This window comes from Prionailurus bengalensis, chromosome B2, assembly GCF_016509475.1.
Source record: "Prionailurus bengalensis isolate Pbe53 chromosome B2, Fcat_Pben_1.1_paternal_pri, whole genome shotgun sequence".
Classification (NCBI taxonomy): domain Eukaryota; kingdom Metazoa; phylum Chordata; class Mammalia; order Carnivora; family Felidae; genus Prionailurus; species Prionailurus bengalensis.
The window spans coordinates 40478058-40503741 of record NC_057349.1 but is presented as its reverse complement, the minus strand read 5'-3'; the positions used below and the strand labels follow the sequence as shown (position 1 = coordinate 40503741).

Sequence of the window (25684 nt, the reverse complement as noted above, 5' to 3'; positions counted from 1 at the left end):
TCGTGTCACCCATGGCCCTGCTCCTCTGGCTATGGCTTACTGAGCCACAGTGGGTCATTAAGCTTCTGCTGGGAATTTTGAGTGGTGGTGGGGAATGGATACCCAAAGGCAGTGGCTCTCAAATGCAGGTTTATAGACTAGCTGCATCAAGATCACCTGGGGAGCTTCTGAAATACCAAGTTTCTGGGTTCTAGCCACAAGATTCAGAAATCCAATGTGGGGTTAAGAATTTAAAATTCTTCCCTGTCTCAAAAATAAATAAACGTTAAAAAAAAAAAAAGGGGGCGCCTGGGTGGCTCAGTCGGTTAAGCGTCTGACTTCGGCTCAGGTCACGATCTCACAGTTCGTGAGTTCGAGCCCCACGTCGGGCTCTGTGCTGACAGCTCAGAGCCTGGAGCCTGTTTCAGATTCTGTGTCTCCCTCTCTCTGTCCCTCCCCCGTTCATGCTCTGTCTCTCTCTGTCTCAAAAATAAATAAACATTAAAAAAAAAAAAAGAATTTAAAATTCTTTTATTTATTTATTTATTTATTTATTTATTTATTTAATGTTTATTCATTTTTGAGAGAGAGAGACACAGAGGATGAGTGGGGAGGGGCAGAGAGAGAGAGAGGGAGACACAGAAGCCGAAGCAGGCTCCAGGCTCCGAGCTGTCAGCACAGAGCCTGACGCGGGGCTTGAACTCACAAACCATGAGATCATGACCTGAGCCAAAGCCGGATGCTCAAGTGACTGAGCCACCCAGGCGCCCCAGGAATTTAAAATTCCAAAAAGCTCTCCACTTGATTCTCATGCACTGCTAAGTTTTGGAAACCACTGCATTTGCATAGGAAGCCGGCCTGAGGTGGCCATTTTGGTGGAGAAGAGTGAGAGAGAACAATGAAGGACAGATAAAAGGCCACGCTATCTTGAACAGGCTGAGGGAACAGCAGAAAGCCTGATTTCTGACCTTATAAGGAGCTACACTGGACTTCCTGAACGTTCTCCTTTTTTGCTAAATGTGTTAGGGCGAGTTTGTTTTTTAGAAAAAATTTTAATGTTTTTAATGAGAGAGAGAGAGAGAGAGAGAGACAGTGCTTGAGCAGGGGAGGGGTAGAGAGAGGTGGGGAGACACAGAATCCGAAGCAGGCTCCAAGCTGTCAGCACAGAGCCCGACGCGGGGCTCGAACCCACAAACCGTGAGATCATGACCTGAGCCGAAGTCGGACGCTCAACCGAATGAGCCACCCAGGCGTACGGTGAGTTTCTGAGAGTTGCAACCCAAAGTACCTCGACGAAGGCACCTGGGCGTCGGCTGTGTACAGGGCACCATGGCCAACCATAGAGAAGGCGGCCGAAGGGCACCAACACGGTCTCTGACCTCTGGGAAGTTCACCATCCAGAACTAACCCAGGCCTACCCCAACACGGCTCATCAGCATACTGTAATTATGGCCTCTATCCTCACCTGGGCCCTCACGCCTGTGTGGTCCTTTCTTTCTCCCAGCCAGCACCTTTGCTCATTTTCCACTGAACGCTATTTCACTGTCTTCAAACCCGTAAGCCAGGTGCAAATGCGTTCAACTCTACCACCACAGCCGCACCCTTCCCTGCACCCCCACTCGACCTTTCCTTGCTTCTGTTGTTACAATGACACAGGCATCCCTCCTCTTTTCTACAAAGAATCCCACCAGTGCCCTGGAATTCATGTCCATCTCCTTCCCATCCAGCTTTGAGAAAAAAAGCTCAAGCCTTCCCCGTATCCTAAAAAACGAATTCCCTCGGCCCTACATCCTGTAGCTATCAGTTACCTTCATTTTTCTGAATGTTGTGTGTGCTCATGACCACACCTTCCAGTCTCTCCCTGGTCTACTTCAATCTTTCTGGCTTCCACACCTGACACTCCATAGAAACAAGTCTTACCAAGGTCAGCAGCTGCCTCCTCATTGCTAAAGCTGTCAGAAACATCCCAATCCTTACCTCCACTGGCTTCTCAGTGATGCTTCACTCTGTGGACCTCTGTCCTCCTGCCTGTAACATTCTCTTTTCTTAGCGTCCAGAATGCTGGACCCTATTGGTTCCTCCTCTCTGGAACCTTCTGAGTCTCATCTGTGGACTCTTCTTTCTCCTAATCTCCTAAGTAGCAAGGTGCCATGGGGTTCTCTTCTGGCCACTTTTTCTTTATTCACACACTCACCCTGATCCATTTCATCCATTTCTACCACTTCAGTTACAATGGATATGGTGGTCAGTCTCATTTGCGTCCACATTTTGGTCCTGTGCTTTGGTATAGATAGCTGTTTATCATACACTTTGGTTGTCCTACAGGTTTTCAGGCTTGGCAAACATACCCTACACTGAACTCATAATTTCCCTTCGAACCACAACTCCTTCTCATGTTCTCTATCTCAGTGAACCTGGTGTCACTGTCCAGAGTGTCATTCTTATCTCTCTGCTATAGCCAGTCAATCAGAAGGTCTAACCTAATTGTCTTCAAACCACTCCATTCCCACAATCTCTAGTGCCACCAGGCTAGTGTAGGTCTTCAGTCTTTCATGCTTAGATTATGACACCAGCTCCTTAACATGCAGATCAAGGTCCTGTATGATTTGGTCCTTGCTCACCTTTCCTGCCTAAATCTGCTGTATCTCATCTGAACTTGCTTTGCTGTCTCCTCAGTATCACGATCTCTTCTCTCCCTAGGCTTTTGCACTGCTGTTTCCACTGCTGGAACATTCTTCACTCAGGCCCTGGCTACCTGGGTAACTCTTCCTTCCCTTAGTAGGTCTCCGTCAGAAGTCACTATCTCAAGGAAACCTTCCCCAACCATCCCATCTGGGTTAGAGGTGTCTCTCTTGAGCCTAGAGCTCTGGATTACTTGTTTTTTTTAATTTTTTTTTTTTTTTTAAATGAAAGACAGAGACAGAGCATAAGCAGGGGAGGAGCAGAGAGAGAGGGAGACACAGAATCCAAAGCAGAATCCAGGCTCTGGGCTGTCAGCACAGAGCCAACGTGGGGCTTGAACTCATAAACAGTGAGATCATGGCCTGAACTGAAGTTGGACACTCAACCAACTGAGCCACCCAGGCAGTCTGGTAGACTGGTAATCTGGTATATTACTTCTACTGGAGTGTCTAAAACAGTGCTCTGTGGCTGTCAGCTTATCTGTCTGCCTCCTGCTCTGCAACTGACTGGTGTAGCCCTGGGAGGTTCTAAAATACTGTTGAAGGCAGGAATGAAGGAAGGAAGGGAGGAAGGAAGGAAGGAAACATTTAACACAGTAAGTGATTATGCACCCATTGAGCAGTATGAACGAAAAGTGCAGAGAAGAGATCTGGGGACACCGGAAAAAGGCTTCACTCTTTTAGGGGCTTTGGGTGGGGGCCTGAAGGACAGGACACATTTCTACCTGTTAGGAAAGCGTGTGTAATGAATGCCCATGTCAGTAAAGACATGGGGCTCACAATGAGTCTGTCTGGCCAGTCAGGGAGGTGGGGAGGAGGGGTCAGCCTCACTAAAATGGAGGGTTTTCGACTAGAGAAGCTTAACTAATGGCCAGGGGGTTGTATTTTCTCCTGTGGCGATCGGGAGTCTCAGGTCACCAAGCAAATGTTTTAGGAAGATTACTGTGGTGGAAATCTGCTTTTAGGAAGAGGCAGAAGGCAATCAATCACCCAGATAATTGCTACATTTGTCCACGTATTAGGGTCAGATTGGGCCTTGGAAATCATCTAAACTCAGTGGTTCTCCACCCTTGTTGCTCTTTAGAATCACTTGTGGAGCTTTTGAAAAATGCTGATGCTTAAGAGTCCTTTCTCCAGACCATTTAAACCAGAATTTATGGAGGAGAGGCCCGGGCATCCATATTTTTAAAAAGCTCCCCAGGTGATTTGATTGCATAGCTAGGGTTCCTCATTTTAGAGAAGAGAAAATTAGGGCTCAGAGAGTTTAAGATGCAAACTTAGTTCACAAAACCCATCGCTGGCAGAGAAGGACCTACAAGCAAGCTCTGACTGCTAATCCAACTCTTGTTTTCCCCATTACATTGCAGTCCCTCTTAAAGTCTAGTTCAGGGCAAGGATGCAGAAAAGGAGAGAAACAGAAAAGAGTACAGTATAGCCAGCTAGCAGGTACAGTCTGCTTCGCTAAGCAATTTGGCCATGCTCTGAACCTCTATCTCCTAGACTGTGAAGTGGAAACAGTATCTACTTGTAGCCCCAAAGTAAGGATTAGCAGTAATATGGATAGCCCCTGGCATGTACCAGTTGTCAACAATATGATCGTTATTTTTGTTACTATTGGAAAGAATAGATGTGAGACTTTCAAAGACCAATCTGTAGGATTTAGTCATTAAAAGTATAGAAGGAGAGGAAAAAAAACACCTAGATTTTGAAGTCTGGGTGTCTGAAAATCCAGTGGTTTCACAGTAAGGTTGTCAGGCTGAGCTGGAGGGAAAGGAAAGCAGGGAGGGGCAGGGAGGGATGGGGGGGGGGGGCTGGGTGGTCACTATGGCAACCAACACCTGCAAGCATGGTGGGTGCTGCCCTGGAAGAATTTACAAGCTACTAAATCTGCTAGTGATCTGCGGAGATTTGGACTTAAATTAACATGTTTACTTGTGTTTGGCAGGTTAAACTGTTGTAAACTGCCTCCTTTAATCACTGACTTTTTTTTTAAAATTTTTTTAATGTTTATTTATTTTTGAGACAGAGAGAGACAGAACATGAACCGGGGAGGGTCAGAGAGAGAGGGAGACACAGAATCGGAAGCAGGCTCCAGGCTCCGAGCCATCAGCCAAGAGCCCGACGCGGGGCTCGGACTCATGGACCGCGAGATCGTGACCTGAGCTGAAGTCGGACGCTCAACCGACTGAGCCACCCAGGTGCCCGGAATCACTGACTTTTGAATATTAATCTGTTTACAAGAAAGTTTAAATCCTGTAAATTATTCTCTGCATTCAGGGATTTCAGTTGACAGGACTCTTTGGAGAAATGGCTGATTCTAGGTCTGAGGTAATAGGTTTAGGTAATAGGAAGACATGCCCACAGCGTCTTGGGCCACGAAATTCTCAAAGTAGATGTGGCCGTGTCAAAAGTATAGAAGCCGTCTTTAGCAGGCCTCCACTGACCACATTTGGGACATTTTAGGCATCAAAAAGAAAAACAATGAAAGCAACAGAATGCAACATTAACTACAAAAAGAATGCATGATCTTTTAGAGACAGGCACTAAACTACCACAGATGAACTTCTATGTCTGGATTAGCCTCACAATGATGTTGGGCAGGGGGTGGGGGAATTTAGCTGGGGATGGATGAACAAGCACAGCCATGAGTTGGTAAGCACTGAAGCTAATTGTGCACAGGGGCTCACTGCACTATTTTGTTTACTTTTGTTCATGTTTAAAATCCCCCATAATAAAATGTTTAAAAATGAAAGCAACTCCCCCCGCCCCAGACAAACTGAGTTCATAGTGTTATTCAGAAAAAGAGAGAGAGAGAGAGAGAGAGAGAGAGAGAGAGAGAAGGAAAGAAAAAGCTCTTCTTTCTGGAAAAGTCCCAGCCAGTAATTATAGATAGGAGAATACCATTAGAAAATCCCCATTTTGCAACCACCGATGTAATTAATATTCCGGTGAGGCTCAGAGTCTCAAATCACTGGATGAGAGACTGGGAAAGAGGATAGTCACAAGGTCCCAAAGCACCATCCTGGAGATCATTTCTGCTTTACAAAGGGAAAAAATGTACCTTTGAATACCTGGAGGAGAAAAAACCTAGCAGAAGCCACCTTAGCCAAGTGATCACACCAATGATAGGACAGCTCAACATTCTGTGTCTTGCCGAAACTGTTTAGCCTGACTCTGATCGTGAAGTCACAATCAGAGACTGCCACACTGAGGTCACTCTACAAGACAAATGATCTGGGTTGCTGTGGACTAGAGATGTGACAACAGATGATGTCAGTGCTCTCTGGATTCTGGAATGAAACACTGTTGTAAAGGAAATTATTGGGTCAACTGGAAAAAATCTGATACAACTGCAGTGTATTAATGTTAACTTTTTTGGTTGTGATATTGTGGCTGCGTTGAAGGCGGCCCTTTGTTCTTATTAAACAGCTGGTGAAGTATTCAGGGGTAAGGGGTCATGACATTTGAAACTTACTTCAAGATGGTTCAGAGACAAAAGTGTGTGTGTGTGTCTGTGTGTGTGTCTGTGTGTGTGTATGTGGGTGGTTGTGGGTGTGTGTGTGAGTGTGTATGTAGAGACAGAGAAACACAAGACACACACAGGTGAAGCAAATGTTGCAAAATACAAACAACAGATGAATCTAGGTGAATGGGTTCACTGTATTCTTCCAAGTTTTCTGTGGGTTTGGGAAGTTTTCACAATACAAAAGGTGGGGTGGGGACTTAAGTTCACCCTACAAGAAACTGGTTACATTGGTTGCCTGCAGGGAACTGGATGGCTGGGGGACAGAAGGAGGGAAATTTTCACTACAGTATATACCTTTCTGTACTTTTTGGATTTTAAACCAAATACATGTATTTTCTATGCCAAAACCAAATAAACTTTATATTTAGAAACTTACTCCTCTGTAGAGTTAACTCTTACAGGATCAAAACTTGCTGAATTAAATTTCCCTAAATAGACAAACATCGAAGGTCCCTGGGAATGGTGTTGTTATTGTTGTCGCTGTTTTTAATATTTATTTATTTAAGTAATTTCTACACCCAATGTGGGGCTCGAACTGACGACCCTGAGATCGAGAGTTGCATGCTCTTCTGACTGAGTCAGCCAGGCGCCCCGGTGTTTTGGTTTATTACAACATTCTATAAAGTAATTTATACAGAAAATTTACACAGAAGTTGTAAAGTAAAAAAGAGAGTCACTGTTAAGTGTTCCTGGATGTTCTGGGGGTTTAAAATTGAGATAACACCTCAACATTACTTTTCTAACTATGCGGTCTCCAAGGCTGTGTCCTCCTTACTCCAATACGCCTGATGCAACTGACCTAGTTCCCAATACTTTTTGGCATTAAAGGTCACAAAAAATTACTCTGGAGCTGCCAGTGGAGGCTTCTTGTTACCTCTGGATAACTGAAACTTTTGGGACTCAGACAGACTTTTTTTTTCCTTATCAAGGCATTATTTGTTACACAGGGGTTAAAGAGAGATCATGCCGTAGCTGATTACATATCATTAATAACAGCAAACATAAAACAGATCAACACATACTGATATGAAAACGATCCTCAAGTTATGGAATTAAGTGAAAACACCCATGGCGTGTTGCAGAGTTAAGCAGACGTCTGCAGTTATTTGTGCCCGTCCGTATGCGTAGAGGCTCTCTCAGGGACAATACAGAGAAAGAACCTAGACGCGGTGGCAGGCTTTCGGAGAGAAACTTGGGAACTGGCAGGAAGACTTACTTTTCACTCTCAACTCTCTTGGAACTGTTTTTAAGTTTTTACCAGTTGCACATTTTACTTATTTTTTTTTTAAACATTTATTCATTTTTGAGAGACAGAGAGAGACAGAGCATGAGTGGGGGAGGGGCAGAGAGAGAGGGAGACAGAATCTGAAGCAGGCTCCAGGCTCCGAGCTGTCAGCACAGAGTCTGATGTGGGGCTCAAACTCATGAACTGTGTGTGAGGTCATGACCTGAGCCGAAGTCGGGTGCTTAACCAACTGAGCCACCCAGATGCCCTGTACATTTTACTTATTTTTAAAAATGCATAAATGTTTTGATAAATGCTGTCCAGATAGCATGTCTCCTGTGTGGGGCAAGTTTTTAAAACTAGAAGAAAGTGAGAATAATCTATAAATCTACTATCCAGAGAACTGCTGTTAATGTTATATTGTATTTCTTTCTAATGAAATTTCTGGGTGTTTTATAAGCAAGAGTGTTTTCTGTTTTCTAATTCAACATATTGTCTCTCCCCATCATTTTTCTAAGAGTGAAAACAAATTATTTATTCAATCTTATACATCTATTTAAAAAAATTTTTTTAAGTAAGCTCTACACCCAATGTGGGGCTTTAACTAATGACCCTGAGATCAAGTTTCGTATGCTCTACTGACTGAGCTAGCCAGGCGCCCCTCTTTATTATACATTTAAATGCACGTTTTAAATATTTCAAATTTAAATGTACACTTAAAATATTATTTTGTAAGTCTTTCCCCAAATCTTTAAGTTAGTTTTTGAAAATATTTTATTTTATTTTTTTAAAGATTTTCTTTTTTGGGGGGCGCCTGGGTGGCTCAGTCGGTTAAGCATTCGACTTTGGCTCCGGTCAAGATCTGATGGTCCATGGGTTCAAGCTCCGCATCGGGCTCTGGGCTGACAGCTCAGAGCCTGGAGCGTGTTTCAAAATCTGTGTGCCTCCTCCTTTCTGTTCCTCCCCCACTCACGCTCTGTCTCTCTCTCTCAAAAATAAATAAACATTAAAAAAAAATTAAAAAAAGATTTTTTCTTTTTTTTAAAGTAATCTCTACACCCAATATGGGGCTCAAATCTACAACCCTGAGATCAAGAGTCACAAACTCCACCGACGAAGCCAGGCAGGTTCCCCTCGGAAACATTTTAAATAGCTGCATAGTTTTCATCACAGCCAATCATTCTTCTATTATTAGACATTTTTTATTTTATTTTTATTTATTTTTGAGAGAGGGACAGCACGAGCAGGGGAGGGGCAGAGGTGGGGGGATAGAGGATCCAAAGCTGACTCTATGCTGACTGCAGGAAGCTTGATGTGGGGCTCGAACTCACGGACCCTGAGATCATGACCTGAGCCGAAGTCGGACACTTAACTGACTGAGCCACCCAGGTGGCCCTAGACATTTGGATTCTTAGAAAACTTTTTAGCAACCAAAGTATAGAAGAGTATCTACAGCATGCTATACTTGAATAAGAAGGGAAGGGTGGCGGGCACCTGGGTGGCTCAGTTGGTTGAGTGTCTGACTTTGGCTCAGGTCATGATCTCCCAGTTGGTGAGTTTGAGCCCCACATCGGGCTTGCTGCTGTCGGTGTAGAGCCTGCTTTGGATTCTCTGTCTCCCTCTCTCTGCCCCTGCCTTGCGTGCACTCTCTCTCTCTCAAAAATAAATAAAAACATCCAAAAAAAAGGAAGGGAAATTAGACATAACACATTACATATATCAGCTCATTTGTGTAAAAATAAATGTAGGATAAATAACTAGAAACGAATGAGATCAGTGAATACAGAGGGGGCCGAGAACTGGCAGGAGAGGATGGACGGGTGGGAGAAGGGTGGAGTGAGGTGCTCAAGGTATACTTTCTGCAGAGCCCTGACTTTTGGGGCCATGCTAATGGGTCACACTTTCAAAAGAAATGAAATAGATATAATCAATAAGGGTGGTGGGGAAAGACTCCTACAATTAATAAGCAGGCCTATATTTCAAATGAATAGCATAACTACACCAAGGGAGGAGGGAAAAGCACTAACCCAAGTAATTTTAGAACACAGTCTTTTGACCATATGCCTTTAGGCTAAAGACAGACCTGTAGACTGATGCTGAAGTCTCATTAGTAGGTTTGTTTTTTCATGGTGGTATGGGGTAGCAATTCTGAAACCATTTTCTGTGTACTCTAGCATTGAGCAAATGGATATACCTATATCTATATATCTGTATCTATATACCTATATCGATATATCTGTATCTATATATCTATATCGATCTATCTATATATCTATACCTACATATCTATATCTATATCTATATCTATATCTATATCTATATATCTGTATAGATATATCTATACCTATATATACCTATAGATCTATATAGATATATTGTGGAGTTGCCTTTCTCACTGTTAGAAAAGAGGAAACATGGAAGATGTTTGGAAATGGAAAAGAAAGAGAATTGAATAATGAACCCAGTGGTCCTGGATTAGAATAGGAAGTATCAATAGGAGCTCATTGCTTTTAATACAGATTGATATATAAATAGCTACAGATGTTGGGGGTGTGTAAATATATATAAGTCCCAGGTCAGTAGCAATGAACGTGTAGTGCTCAGGTCACAGTTTCTAAATACTGCTCTCCACTAGAAGGAATGAGGCTCCTTAAATAAATGATTGGTTCCAGGGCAGAGTCAGGAAAATAAAAGATAAACACGGAACATCTTGTTTTGCCAGAAATTAAAGAAAGTGCTCAAGGCACAATGGAAATGTGTCAGAAGGACCGGCAGCCAATTTGGAGGGGTGCCCAGTGGCCATCAAAGTAACTTGAGCATCAAGATAAGTGACTACAACAATTTATAACCCCCTGAGTAAAATAAGAACCTCTGAGTCCATACTGATATAAACAAACATGTAAGTAAAAGAGGAAAAGGAAATGCTTTCTTAGAGAAGAATGCCAACAATTAATGTAGAACATATGATGGAATCAGAAAATCTCTATTTAGTGGCCATCACAGCAATAGCAGATTCCATAATAACGGATTTGGTCAGGAATTATCAATGGAAACTTAACGTATGTGCAAGTTTGATGAGTGACTGGATACCGGCATGGTGTCAAAGTATCTCCTAGAAGAAACTTATTAAGAAGCATCGGACACCATGTTAAGCAAGCGTTCAAAGTTTACACCACCGGGAATGGGACAAATCCACATGATGACGATGTATCATTTCTGCGGCAGTCCTATCAAAAATGTATGACCTGGATCTAATCATGAGGAAACGGCAGAGAAATGTGAATTGAGGGACATTCTACATAAAAATTGGTTTGTACTCTTCAAAAATATCAGGGTCATGAAGGACCAAAAAAGATGGAGGAAATGTTCCAGATTTAAAGACATGATGACACAATTAGACAGTGACCCGGGACCATAAAAACAAAACAATATAAGTTTTCCCCCTTTCGCCATAATGGGCATTCTTGGGAAAATCAACTAAATCTGGATAAGGTCTGTAGATTAGGTAAAAATGCTGTACTAATGCTAATTTCCTGGTTTTGATAACTGTACTACCTATGGTTATGTGGGAAAATGTTTCCATTTTTTTCTTTTTTCTAAAATATTTATTTATTTTTGAGAGAGAGTGTGTGAGTGGGGGAGGAGCAGAGAGTGAGGCAGACACAGAATCTGAAGCAGGCTCCAGGCTCTGAGCTGTCAGCATAAAGCCCGACGCAGGGCTCAAACTCACCAACTGTGAGATCATGACCTGAGCTGAAGTCGGACGCTTAACCGACTGAGCCACCTGGGCGTCCCAAATGTTTCCGTTTTTAGACTGAAGTCCAAAGTATTTAGGGCTAAAGAGGCATCGTGCCTACAATTTACTCTCAAAATTGTGTGTGTGTGTGTGTGTGTGTGTGTGTGTGTGTGTGTGTGTGTATGGGGGGGGGGACAAGGGGAGAGAGAGAGGAGGATAAAACAAATGTAAAAAGTTAACATTTGGGGAATCTTGGTGAGGGGTATATGATAATTCTTTATACTCTTCTTGCAACTTTGACTTTTCTAGAAGTCTGACATTATTTCAAAACACACCCACGCACAACCTCTGACACTGAAAGTAATACACTGAATGTCCCTGATCATAAATAATCTTTGTTTCCCTAGGAATCTTAGTGGAATGACTAAGTCAAAGGTATACAGTTTCAAAACTATCGATGTACCCAGCACGGAGAGGTTTTTGAGTACATCTAAATATGGAGGAGGGGCGCCTGGGTGGCTCAGTCGGTTAAGCGTCCGACGTCGGCTCAGGTCTGATCTCACTGTTCGTGAGTTTGAGCCCGACATCGGACACTGTGTTGATAGCTTGGAGTGTGGAGCCTGCTTCGGATTCTGTGTTTCCCTCTCTCTCTGACCCTCTCCTGCTCATGCTCTGTGTCTCCCTCTCTCTCAAACATAAATAAACATTAATAAATAAATAAATAAACATGGAGGAGCAAGGCAGTGGAAATGGAGGACGAAACAGGGTCGACCACAGAGGTGAAGGCGGGGTGTGGAGCTGGAACTACGGACAGTGTTCAGGATGAGTGTGAATTAGAAGCTAGAGGAGGAATTCAAGGATCCACAGATAGGGGTTCAGGACCAAAGCTGATGACATTTGAGACGATTTTTAGAAAAATAATCCTTCTGTGGGTTTACCAACTGCCCATGGTAATTTTGGATCCCTCCCTCTGTATACATCCCTCCCGTGCAGGGCAGTTACCCACTGATGAATCGTACTGAGTCCCTGAGCCTTTCTGACTGACACCCAAGAAGCAGTCACAACGTCTCCACCCAGTCCATAGTTACATGACCTAGCGGCTTACTATATGATGTAAGTAAATAATCTACCATAAGCTTTCATTTTAAATGCCTGTCATACGTTTCATCAAGTATATGTATTAATTGGCTCTCATTGAGTATTTGCTATTTGCTGTTAGGGACTACGTTAAGTGCTTTGTGTGGATTATCTCATTTAATCCCCCCAATAACCCCATGGGAATATATGTCCATTTCGCTGATGAAGAAAAGTAAGTCTAGAGAGGTAAGTTAAAGTAAGACTTGCTCTATGTCATAAAGCTTAGATTCAAATCCATAAGACTGACTCTAGAGCCCCACTCCAAACCACAATGCTATGATGGATGAAAAATATTAATTAAGAGGGTGTCTGGGTGGCTCAGTCAGTTGAGTGTTCAACTCTTGATTTCGGCTCAGGTCATGATCCCAGGGTCGTGAGATCGAGCCCTGCATCGGGCTCCTTGCTGAGTGTGGAGCCTGCTTAAGATTCTCTCTCTCCCTCTGTGCCTCCCCTCCCCCCTGCTCGCACACACACTCTCTCTCTCTCTCTAAACTAAAAAAATAAAATAAACAGTAAAAAACAAATCTTTTTAATTAGGAAGAAAAAAAGGCAATCAATCACAAGTTGAAAACTGTTAATGAAAAAAAGAATTGTTAGTGAGGGGCGCCTGGGTGGCTCAGTCGGTTAAGCTCAGCTCAGGTCATGATCTCACGCACAGTTTGCGAGTTCGAGCCTCACATCGGGTCCCTCGCTGATAGCGTGAAGCCTGCTTGGGATTCTGTCTCTCCTTCTCATTGCCCCTCTCCTGCTCTCTCTCTCTCAAAATAAATAAATAAACTTAAGGAAAAAAAAAGAGAGTTGTTAATGAATAAATTGGGAGTTTAGGATGAAAATTATATTCTGTGAAATACACATTCCATTTTCCTTTTCTGGAATCATCCCAACATTTGTGCGATAAAGCAAATGTACCTGACAGAAGAACTGCTGCTGGGTTCCCGCTCCAGGGGTGTTACTGAAGGTGCTGGTAGATTTGGAAGAAGAAACTGGAAGACGATGAGATGCACTGACCGGTACTGGAGTCCTGTTTGGCTGGGTCAGCTGATCTCCCGTGAAGTTTGATCCTGATGCACCCGACTGAACCGCAGACCCAAGACTAGGATGGGCAGTGCTGGATGAGCTGACGACAGGGAACCGACTAGGTCCTGACATGTTGGTCACCGAGGGCATGGTGGTGAAGCCAGGTCTCCCTTGGGACACGCTGCTCTGCCCAGGTGACAGGTGTAATACGGTTGGTGACGCTTGCTGCAAGGGCATCTGTCCACCAACAATCTGAGGAGAGGCATGATTGACAATCACTGGGCTTCCAGAGGCGGCAAACGTTTGCCCAGACACCAACTGGACGGCGGCATTCTGGTTGTTCAGCATCTGTCCAGAATATGCTTGGTTGGTCCTGAGCATGTTGGAAGAGTTTCTGTTCAACATGACATGCTCTGAGGCCACTTGGCCGGAGATGAGCTGAGAAGGTTGAGTCTGAAGCAGTTGCCCATTTATGGTCTGGACATGATGTACCGAGTTGGAACTGACAGAAAGGCTTGTGGGTATGAGGAACTGACTTTGGGGTGTGTGAGGCTGGCCCATGGGAGAATGAATAACGATACTACCCCCAGCGCTGCTCACTGCCTGTGAGGTGACTGGTTTCCTTGTGTTCTGTTGGTTTACGATGTTCACAGACATGTGCGGACCAACTACGGAGCCCTGGGGTGAGCTGGCGGAGGCAAAGGAGATCCCTTGTTGAACGTGGTGCTGCTGTATTCCCAAATTGTTCACATTGTACGTATTCTGCTGACCCATCTGGATAGGCTTTGGCTGGATATTGATCGGGACTTTATTTGAATTTGGTGCAAGACCCCTCTGTATGATGATGTTATGCACAGGTAGAGACGTCTGAAAATTTGTGCTGTTAAATGGAACGGTAACAGGCTGTGCTACGGGACTGGAACTGGAGCTCCCAAACAAGGAGTTGCCATTGGGAGTCTGTCTGTGAACCAGGAGTCCTCCGCTCACATTTGATGGGGCTTGCTGCCCGCTGCCCTTCAATATGATTTGAGATCCGTCTAGGTTATTAATAGTCATCATGGAGGGTTGATTACCAAATGAGCCAATTAGCTGTATCTGACCCGAACCGCTAATCTGACCGCTATTAGACAGATGCTGGCTGGGCACACTGATCCCCACGTGTTGCATAAAGCCATGTTGCACCCCCACCGTATTGCTTGCAAATGATGCTCCAACAGGCACGTGAGTCACCCCTATAGGCTGCAGCGTCTGACCTGAGTAATTCGAAACATTAGAAGCCTGAGTAAACGATGCTGATGAAGAAGGATGAAGCTGGGCTTGTGCAAACTGTTGGCTTGAACCTATACTGGCGTCCAAATATGCCTCTTCTGCCAAGGTCTGTTCAGTGATATTGGCCTCCTGCAGGGATTTCTGAAGAATGTCGAAAGGTTGGTCCTCACTGAGATCGGGAAGAGGAGAAGACTCAAGTTCATCTTCAAGAAACTGAAGGCTACTCGAAAGTGGCAGTCCATCACTGGGCCCTTCTCCAAGCTGGTTGCTTACGGCTTTGAGGGATGACTTAGGATCAGCATTCTAAAAAACATACACAAGTATGTTACCTGGCATATCCAACCTTTGAAAGAAGCTCTTAAAACAACACAACACAAACCTCACTTTTGAATAGAATAAAGCCTAACAGGCACAGCTCTTCAAAGTGCTCAGCTTATTCTGATACTGAATTTTCTTCGTGATGATGTTTAACATTATTTCTGTAAGCGTACACATTCAGCGCTCTGGTAAATTAGTTCATAGAAAATAGATACATAACAGGATCACACTGAGGACTACCTGGAGTTTAGCTCCATTTTTTCAGATACTCACAAAGGCTTTATTTTTCAGGACTGCTCCCAGTCCAGGGCTTGAGTGAGACTCGGCCCAGGGTGTGTAAGCATCCAAGAAATAGCCATGTCTAGTCCTTTGCACGACAGGAATCTAAGTGAATTTGGGGAGTTCTGGGTACTGTTCTGTTAGAGGTCCAGAAGGTATCCCAGATTCAGCCCTGTCATTCCGGGCTTCTCAGAACGTGTCTAGTTCTATCCCTACCACCCCAGGCAAGACCAGTCCAGACGAAAACAAGCTTCCCACACAAGTGAGCGGTCATTCGATTTCTTAGAAGGAATCCGCTTATTACGCCGCTTTCAAAACGATTTCAGTGTCCTATTCAAAAGTAAAAGTCCATCAACATTTTAGTCATCAAGCACCACTTGTGTGTTAGTTTCTATCCTTAAGGAATCCTTAGGAATGGGCATTCCAACTAGAGACAACACAGGCATATGAAGAGAAACGAACGTGATAAATAAGATATACTCCACTGTCTACCAGTTTTTCTTGGGACATGTCAAAATTTATAAAAGAAAAGATACGGAATCCACAGGTAGGGATAACACAAATGTACTTCACACTACTGAACTTAAAAATGGTTAAGATGGTAAATTTCGTAAGTATTTTAATGCCACTGAACATTTAAAAAAAAGATGAAGAAAAAAAATTAAAAACAGGTCAATGCAACCTTGCAAAAGTGTAGAGATTCTCATAGATGATGGGAAGAACTAGGTAGAAAACCGAAGACTAGATCATTTGACCCTCAACCCTCAACAGCTGAAGCAGGACCAATGCGGTAGGACTTGAGGAGTCCTCCGCAAGGAAATGGGGAAAGCAAACGAAAGCAAGGAGATGTTTTTTTTTGCGGAACAATATCTAGACAACAATGGATATCTCCTGAATGGTCATACACAGTTTAATGTTTTTATAATGTACAAATTAACAGGCCATAAGTTTAAACGGCCATCCTTGAAAAATATTTCTGCTGAAAAAAAAAAATTTCTACCTCATCTCCCATGATGTAATAGAAATTCCCAATAAATACATGCTGGCAGCCTGAAAAGTCAGAAGTCATACTCACACGGAAGGGGGAGAGTTGGTAAATAAAAATCATTCACGTCAAGGGACAGGCTAAATATCTACCTTATGTGCTTAATGGCACCACGTAAAATTATTACTCGTTCAGAATGAATTTCAAAAGTGCTACTGATTCACAAGCCTTACAGGAGATCAGTGTTGTAACTTCAAAGCCACCTGTAGCATGTGGACGTGTCATACATCCTATGATCTGACACAACTCACACACACTCAAATACGTGAAAGAACTCTGCACTCCCAGGGCTTTCTGAATACCATTCCATGTCATAGATGAAGGAAATAAAGGCCCTGATGATAACTTAATCTTTATTGAGCACTGTACCAAGTAATTTCCCTGGACTAGTCAATTAATGTTAACCAACCTAGGAAGTGGTTCTGTTATTCTCCTGGTTTCATAAATAAGGAAACTCAACTCTATAGAGATTTAGTGACATATCCAAGGTGACAGGGCTAGGAGGTGGCAGAGTGAGGATTCACACTTGGGGCAGTCTGACTCTGGGCTACCATCCATGATGGAAGAAGGCACTTGATTAAGATAGGCTTGAATGTAGTCATCTGGACATAGTCTGTAGGCAGGACTTCCCTATCCCCCAGGTCAGGTTTCTTGTCTGGACACTCCTAGAGCTTGAGAATATGGAATACAGAATTGGTGATCTGAGGAAGAATCCTAGCTCTCCAACTCCTGGCTGTATAATTTTGAGCAAGTACTAACCTCTCTGTGCTTTAGTTTCCTCATCCATAAAATAGAGATCATAATAGAACCTACTTCTTGGAGTTATCACGTGGATTAATGAGGTTAATCATGCTAAACGGTTGGTGCCAAGAACATACTAAATGCTCAGTAATTTTCAGTCATTAATTTTTTTTCTCGTTTTAAGATGAAAATGTTTGGTAAGTAACGACAATGAAGAGTAATTTCTTTAAAGCTATGTAACAAGTCCCTAAACATCCTAATATGGCTTTCTTAGGTTATAAGTCAGGAAAATGGCAAAGTAAATCTCATATAGTTTATCTTAATTGACTAAGTTAAAAGGAGACAATGTCAACACCATTCAGTAGATTTCCTTCCATGCCAATTATAAGAGACAAGGTAATAACTCCCATCAGGATCCAAAGGCGATTGAAGCCTCCGGACACAAGGCAGCAAAGAGGGGGAAACACTTGACCACTGAATTCAGCTTCCAATACTCACACTGGAGTTGGCGAAAATTGAATTTGAATTGGCTGCAGAATATCCTGTGCTAGTTGAGTCATCATTGCTCTGCAAAGGTACAAATTCAATAAGGTGATTACTTTAACTGTAAAGAAGGAACAAAATTTATATCTGTGATGTTCTAAGTATTACTTACAGATTTATTACTAGGTCCGTGTAGAAAATAGTTCAATGCTTGTGGGTCTCTGGAAAACAACAACAAGGAAAGGAAATCAGCAAATAAATACATAACCTGTATTTAGGATTCATTCTCACGAGGGTCAAAAGAAAATGACATAGCCTGAGTAAAATTCTCTCCCTGTTTTTAAACGATTTTATTAGTTTTTTTGTTTTGTGGGTTTTTTTTTTTTTAGTTTACTTATTTATTTATTTGGAGAGAGAGAGAGAGAGAGAGAGAGAGAGAGAGAGAGAGAGAATCCCGAGCAGGCTCCATGCTATCAACACAGAGCCTGATGTGGGGCTCAATCTCATGAACCACGAGATCATGGCCTGAGCCAAAATCAAGGAGTTGGATGCTTAACTGACTGAACCACCAAGGCGCCCCTATTAGTTTTTTGGTTTTATTATTGATTTTCCTGATGTTGTTCCATTTCCTATTATCACTTATTTCTGTCTCTGGGATTTGTTAGAAAGTAAATTTAATAAAGGATAACCTAAGTATGAACCCTATCATATCCAAATATCTTTGTTAATCTATGTTGATTATTTATTTATTTATTTATTTATTTATTTATTTATTTAAATGTTTATTTATTTTTGAGAGAGAGAGATAGAGAGAGAGCATGCACGTGAGAGCCAGGGAGGGGCAGAGAGAGACAGAGATCTGAAGTGGGATCCGTGCAGACAGCAGAGAGCCTAATGCAAGGCTTGAATTTGCAACCTGTGAGATCATAACCTGAGCTGAAGTCGGATGCTTAACCAACTGAGCCACCCAGGTGCCCCTTGATTTTTATTTTAAAAACCCACCCAGCTTTTTTATTTTTATTTTTTTTAATATGAAATTTATTGTCAAATTGGTTTCCATACAACTCCCAGTGCTCATCCCAACAGGTGCCCTCCTCAATGCCCATCACCGACTTTCCCCTCCCTCCCACCCCCCATCAACCCTCAGTTTATTCTCAGGTTTTTTTAAATTTTTTTTTTTTTTACATTTATTTATTTCTGAGAGACAGAGAGAGACAGAGCACAAGTAGGGGAGGGGCAGAGAGAGAGGGAGACACAGAATCCGAAGCAGGCTCCAGGCTCTGAGCCATCAGCACAGAGCCCAACACAGGGCTCGAACTCACGAACCGTGAAATCATGACCTGAGCTGAAGTCAGATGCTCAACCCTGAGCCACCCAGGCACCCCTAGTCTCAGTTTTTAAGAGTCTCTTATGGTTTGCCTCCCTCCCTCTCTAACTTTTTTTTCCCCTTCCTCTCCCCCATGGTCTTCTGTTAAGTTTCTCAGGATCCACATAAGAGTGAAAACATATGGTATCTGTCTTTCTCTGTATGACTTATTTCACTTAGCATAACACTCGCCAGTTCCATCCACGTTGCTACAAAAGGCCATATTTCATTCTTCCTCATTGCCAAGTAGTATTCCATTGTATATATAAACCACATCTTCTTTATCCATTCATCAGTTGATGGACATTTAGGCTCTTTCCATAATTTGGCTCTTGTTAAAAGTGCTGCTATAAACATTGGGGTATAAGTTTAAATTTTAGGTAATGTCTACTCCCAATGTAGGGCTTGAACTCATGCCCCTGAGATCAAGAGTCACATGCTCCACTGACTGAGGCAGCCAGGTGCCTCCAAAACCCAACCAGTTTTAATATGCTAGCTTAGTAGGTTGTTTTAGTACGGCAAACCTTACACATCTGATTCACCCTGGTTCTCGAATGAGCATCTTACCCAATAAGATCAAGGAGACACGAGTCGTCGTCATCATCCATGACAACTACACAAAAGGAATAAGAGAACGCTGGTTAGAAAGCAGATTAAAGCCAGTCGCGCCAACGCAACACAAAAATACACTCTGTACTTTCCTAAATAACTGTGTAATTCATGGAAGCTTTTTCTTTAACTGCTTGTTTTTAATGGGAGTTTTTTAATTTTGTGGTTATTCAAGAGACTAAATATTCAATTTAAGTTGTTTTTATTGAACACAAATCCTTAACTTACAAGTCATAAAGGAATCTAGATAAATCAAAGATAGTTGGCGGCAATCCTTCCCACACAGATTCCCCAAAGGGACCGTAAACCAGGAACAGGAACTTCCTCAAAACATATCGTGCAAAAGGGGAGAAAATAGTATTTGTTTTAGAGAAAAATCTCATGCATCCAAGAGGTGTTTGAGTTTTATGACCGAGTGTTTCCAAACACGGTGAGCAATGTGGATTTCTTGCCATAGTTTGGGTCTCTTTACAGAAACAGAAAAGCCAGTTCTCCCTACTTTTCTGAGACAGAGGAGACACCATAGCTCCAGGCTGGACTGCTACAGGCTTTGGCTTTGGCTTTGCCCGGGAGGTCCCAGGTTCCTCCCCCAGGAGCAGCAGCAGCACCGCCAACCCTTCAATTCCAAACAATCTACATCCCATCACTGGAATCTTTAAAGTGGAAAATCTCAACCCTCAATTCACCCCCGGCTCCCAGCCCCCAGCAAGCTCCCTCTCTCCCCAGCCACCGCCAGCATCAAGCTCAGCCAGCGCGGTGACTGTGCTCCGGGCTGAAATGGTAACAACCGGACAAATTCCAAGAGCAGTTCTCCCCCTTTCTCGTCCCTCCCCCGAGATCCGGTAAACTTACACTAGTGATCCGACACCTGGCAACACTGCTTCGCACCCATTTCGAGCCATGCGTGGAATAATTTACATCACGGAATGCCGGGGCCAAGAGTTCTGGAGCAGTTGGAAAGGGCAGTTGTGAACGGCAGTTGGACGGAGGAATGAAATCCTGAAGAGATGCCCAGAAGAGGGACACGCCCGAAGAAGGCAGAAGGGATCATTTCTACTCAGTGTTTTTTCCTTGGTTAAAACTGCCATCTCCTCTCCAGCTCCCCCAGACCTCCCATCCTCTCAGTCACGAGGCCAGACAAGTACAAAACTGGCTCCTGCCACATGGAAGGAAACTTGCTCTCCCCAGGAAGGGTCTGGAAGGGGTAAGTATCCCCCAATGTGAGACCTTCCCGCGGGGGGGGGGGGGATTTGTTCAGGTGCTGAATGGCCTGGGGGTGACGAGCAGGTGTCTGAGTGGAACTCTGGTGGAGAGGCGAGATGGTGGGTGACACAGGAGGAAGAAGAGGGGGAAGGCCGATCCAAGGGTAACATCCAGGCTAAAGTGTGAAAAGGGTGGCAGGCAAGGTGAAATGTGCTTTGAGGCCTCAGATGTGGAGTTACTTAGGAACATGCTAGCAAGACCAGACTTCTGAGAAGTGAAAATGCCACAGCTAGGAAAAGCAGGAAAACGATCATTAAATAGATACAGAGAAATCTGTGGGAAGCCTCCCTTAAATCCTGATATTTTATGTGGTAGAACTGCATCAGCCACAGCTCATTACTGGGCCATGAGCTCGTCTCCCAGACATCACAATCACGTGGAATAAATTAGGCAATTAGGACATATCATGAAGCCTATAAAGTGGATATGGTTTATTATTATTTATAGTGTCCATAGCTTCTGGAACAAACTAATGAAAATGTAAGGGAAAAATAGCCTATACCACAACAACCTTTCCCAACTATCCCAGCTTCCCTCACGACTTCACACCTGTACACGTTCCTCTAGAGGAAGAGACACCCAAAGGTTAACAAACTGAGAAAGGATGTCAGCGCCGGTCACTCTACCAAGGTGTCACCGCCACTGGGACTTTCAAGCACTGAGAACATCTGCTACCCCAAAGTTCAAAGTGACCAGCTACTCCTTGAGTGGCGTAAACAAGAGAACACTTACACAACTTTGGATGAAAGTAAAAGCCATTGTGCATCCTCCCCTATCAAACTGAACGGGCTGCTCCAACACTTGATAGAATGCTCCCTGGGGACATCTGTCCTAGTCAGTGGCATCCATCCAACCACACAAGCCTCTGTCGCTAGCCCCCTGTGGGTAGAACTCCACGAGCCTATTTTATAGTCAGGGGTACCCGGAGAATTCCACTTTTTAAAGGGCCATCCTCTTTTCTGACTTTAAAGAGTTTCAAATTAAAAGAGATGACTCTTATCGCTATGTCCCCAGCTCTGCACACTGCCAAAGCACAGTCATCCCACGTCTAACCCAGTAGTTCCTTTCCCCAGGAGGACACATGGTCCACCAAAGGCAATTTCCCAAAGGAGAGGTGTAGAAATTGACAATTCTAGTGTGGGAAGACAACCTGAGGATCAGAAACTAATGTCTCCAAGGTAAAGAGTTTAGTTTTCTTTGGATAGGTAGGCTCCCCCTTTCCTTCTGGACTCTTGCGGAGGCTCTTTCCTCCGTAAAGGAACAACCCTGGAATCACTAGGTGAAATTTAGAACGTCCTGTGAAAGAGGAGTCCCCCTAGGTCAATGGTTAAAAACTACTTCTTGGCCCAACACACTTGAGGGAGACATACTCCCCTCAGTAACAGCAGCTGATGACAGGAGGATTTGTCACAGAGGGAAGGGGACTGTATTTCTTACAGAATCCTGACAGGCATCCCAACAGGTCAGAAATCACTGCCTTAGACACCTGATTACACTCTTTTTATGTTTTTAAGTTTATTTTTATTTAGTCATTGGGGGGGGGGCGGAGAATGTGTGCATGCGTACAAACACGGGAGGCGCAGAGAGAAGGAGAGAGAATCCCAAGCAGGCTCTGCACAGTCAGCACAGAACCCGACCCAGGGCTCGAACTCACAGACCGTGAGGTTATCACCTGAGCCGAAATCAAGATTTGGCCACTTAACTGACTGAGCCACCCAGGTGCTCCAGATTACCACTCTTAAAAAAATTAAAGCTAGTATTAAAATTGTCCTTATCGGAATCAACACTTTGAATAGTGGCTTTTCATCAAGTATAAAAGTGACATTTTAAATCAATGGGGGAAGGGTGTTAGCTGTATGGAGAAAAGATGGGAGATCCATACCTTACATTTTATACAAAAATAAATTCTAGATGGATCAAACAATTAAATAGGGGCAGAGAGGGGAGGAGAACCTTAAAGTACTAGAAGAATACATGGGAGAAATAGTTTTTTGTAATCTTAGAGTAGGGAAAGTCTGTCACGAGATACAGAAGTATAAAAGAAAAGACTGACAAATTTGACATCAGATTTAAAAATTCTGCATAAAGGAAAAAAGTAAAGTCAAAGACTAAAAAAAACCCAAAAAAACATAAAGTGGAAAAAATACTTCCAGTTCATATCACAAAGGGCTTTTCTCCCTAATACACAAATACCTTCTATAAACACAACAACAACAAAAGAAAAATAGGGACACTTGGGTGGCTCAGTCAGTTGAGCATCCAACTCTTGATTTCGGTTCAGATCATGATCTCACGGTCGTGAGACTGAGCTCTGTGTCTGTCTCCTTACGGAACATGGAGCCTACTTAAGATTCTCTCTTCCCCTAAAAAAAACCAAAAAAAAAAAACAAAACAAAAAAACAGCTACCCTGCAGAAAATCAAACATATGAACCATCAGTTCACTAAAAAAGGAAAGTAGCCCCTAAACATATAAAAATAATCAACCTCTCTTTGAACATGAGAAATACAAATTAAAATTTCAATGAGATACTACGACTTATCAGACTGGTAAAGATAAAAGTTTGGTAAAGGACCATGATGGTGAGGAAGTGGGGAAACAGCAACTTTTATGCTTTGCCAGTAGAGTGTAAACTCCATAACCTCTAGGGAGAATAGTTTAGCAATAGCTTTCAAAATTTTAGGTGCACAAATTATTCTACTTGGCAAATATTTTCAGGTATTTGTCCTACAGGTATTTTTGCACATGTGTGTAAGAATATCCAGTGCAGCGTTCTTGGTTTTAGCAAAAGACTGCAAAGACCTAGATGTCACAGGTATGGGGTTTCTTTTTGGGATGATGAAAGTGTTCTGGAATTAAATCACTGAACTGTACCATCCAGGTGCCCCTGCCTGGTACATTTTTATTGGATGCCAGACATTGTTAATTTTGTGTTATTGAGTGCTGGATAGTTTTGGATCCCTGCAGATATTTTTGAACTTTGTCTAGGACAAAATTAAGTTCTTATTAAATCATTTGATCGTCTTGAGGCTTGCTTTTAATCTCTGTCAATCCTTAGGGCTAGTTTTGCCCTATCCTGAGGCAGTACCCTTCACTTGATGGCGTACCTTGTTGATGTCTCATGGATTGCAAGGATTTTCGCGCTCTCGCAGGTGGGAACACAAACCATTTTCTGCCCTGTGTGAGCTCTAAGCGTTGTTTCCTCTGATCCTTTTGGGTGGTTCTCTCCAAGGACTTGGGTAGTTGTCTCTCAGCCCCCATGGACTGACCAGTCATCAGCTGAGGACTCAGGCGTTTTCTGTCTGGGTAGCACTCTCCTCTCCGGTACTGTGCCTTGTGTTTGAGCCACTTTCCCCTTCCAACCACATCAGCTCATCCCTGGAAGATGATCAGACTCCATCTGGGGTCCCCTTCCCTACACTGTGGCCTGGCAACTCTCTCCAGACAGTAAGCTGGAACAATTACAAATACGGCTCACCTCATCCGTTTTCCATTTCTCAGGAGTTGCCCTCCATGCTGCCTGATTTCCCATGTCTCAAAACCACTGTTTAATATATTTTATCCTATTTTTAACTTTTTTTAACGCAGGAAAGTAAATTCAGTCCCAGTTTCTCCATCTCAGCCCTACAACGGCTATTTTTAAGGTTTTGAAAAAAAAATCACGTTAGGAGGTAACGACAGTTTATATGAATTCATTAGCACAAATGATAAGTCAGAGTATATTGAGGAGCGGGGAGGAGGAAACTAAATCAATCGTACAGTTTTATCCCATGCCTCCTTTTGTTTTCTACCCTGCAGAATAGCTTAGGGAAGGAGGAAAGCTGCTTCTTTAATCTGTATCTTTAATAAAGTTGGTCACTATTCACTATTCATTTAGTAAACATTTAGCACCTACTATGTGCCAGGTACTGTATTAAGGCTAGGGATATCAAATGAGCATGACATAAAATGTAATAATAAATGTAAGCACACTTAAAGTTAATAAATGATGATTTATTTATTAAATAAATTAAAAATAATAAATGTAAGCACACTTGATATTTTTGTAGGACTGTAAAAGCAATGCTGAAAAGTGAATGACTATGTTTTAGCGAACAATTTTCCAATGAGTGTCATGATCAAAAAGTTATGCCATAAAATAACCACTTACCCAGGGCAAGTAGCTGTTTATGTCAATTAAGATATAAAATATTCTTTTTTGGCGCACCTGGGTGGCTCAGTTGGTTAAATGGCCGACTTCAGCTCAGGTCATGATCTCATGGTCTGTGGGTTCAAGCCCTGCATCAGGCTCTATGCTGACAGCTCAGTCTGAAGCCTGTTTCCAATTCTGTGTTTCCTTCTTTCTCTGCCCCTTGCCTGCTTGCTCTCTGTCTCTCCCTCAAAAATAATAAACATTAAAAAATTTTATAAAGTATGCTTTTTTTTTTTAGTGTTTCTTTAATTTTGACACACACACACACACACACACACACACACAGCACAAGCAGGGAAGGGACAGAGAAAGGGAGATATAGAATCTGAAGCGGGCTCCAGGCTCTTAGCTGTCAGCACAGAGCCTGATGCAGGGCTTAAACCCACAAGCTGTGAGATCAGGACCTGAGCCAAAGTAGAACACTTAACTGACTGAGCCAACCAGGCGCCCCCTCTCTTTTTTTTTTAAAGCTTATTTATTTTTTTTTTAATTTTTTTTTCAACGTTTATTTATTTTTGGGACAGAGAGAGACAGAGCATGAACGGGGGGAGGGGCAGAGAGAGAGGGAGACACAGAATCGGAAACAGGCTCCAGGCTCCGAGCCATCAGCCCAGAGCCTGATGTGGGGCTCGAACTCACGGACCACGAGATCATGACCTGGCTGAAGTCGGATGCTTAACCGACTGCGCCACCCAGGCGCCCCAAAGCTTATTTATTTATTTTGAGAGAGAGAGAGCGCGCGAGCTAGTAGGGGAGATGCAGGCAGACAGGGAGAGAGAGAATCCCAAGCAGGCTCCGCACTGTCAGCACAGAACCAGA

General features: G+C 43.2%; 1 protein-coding gene across 4 annotated transcripts in view; it reads right to left on the bottom strand.

Moving 5' to 3' along the window:
• Positions 1–25684, bottom strand: part of BICRAL (BICRA like chromatin remodeling complex associated protein) — a 79785-nt gene that overhangs the window by 19987 nt on the left and 34114 nt on the right. For 2 of the 4 annotated variants that reach the window (XM_043591424.1, XM_043591422.1), the window contains exons 2-5: positions 19370–19415; positions 17609–17657; positions 17452–17520; positions 13194–14873 (exon numbers count right to left, since the gene is read on the bottom strand). In XM_043591424.1, coding sequence (XP_043447359.1) covers positions 13194–14873; positions 17452–17520; positions 17609–17657; positions 19370–19410 — 1839 coding nt within the window. In that variant the 5' untranslated portion in view covers positions 19411–19415. Of the gene's footprint in view, positions 1–13193; positions 14874–17451; positions 17521–17608; positions 17658–19369; positions 19416–20263; positions 20616–25684 lie in introns of those variants that run through there. The other 2 variants (XM_043591425.1, XM_043591423.1) reach the window with 2 other exon arrangements.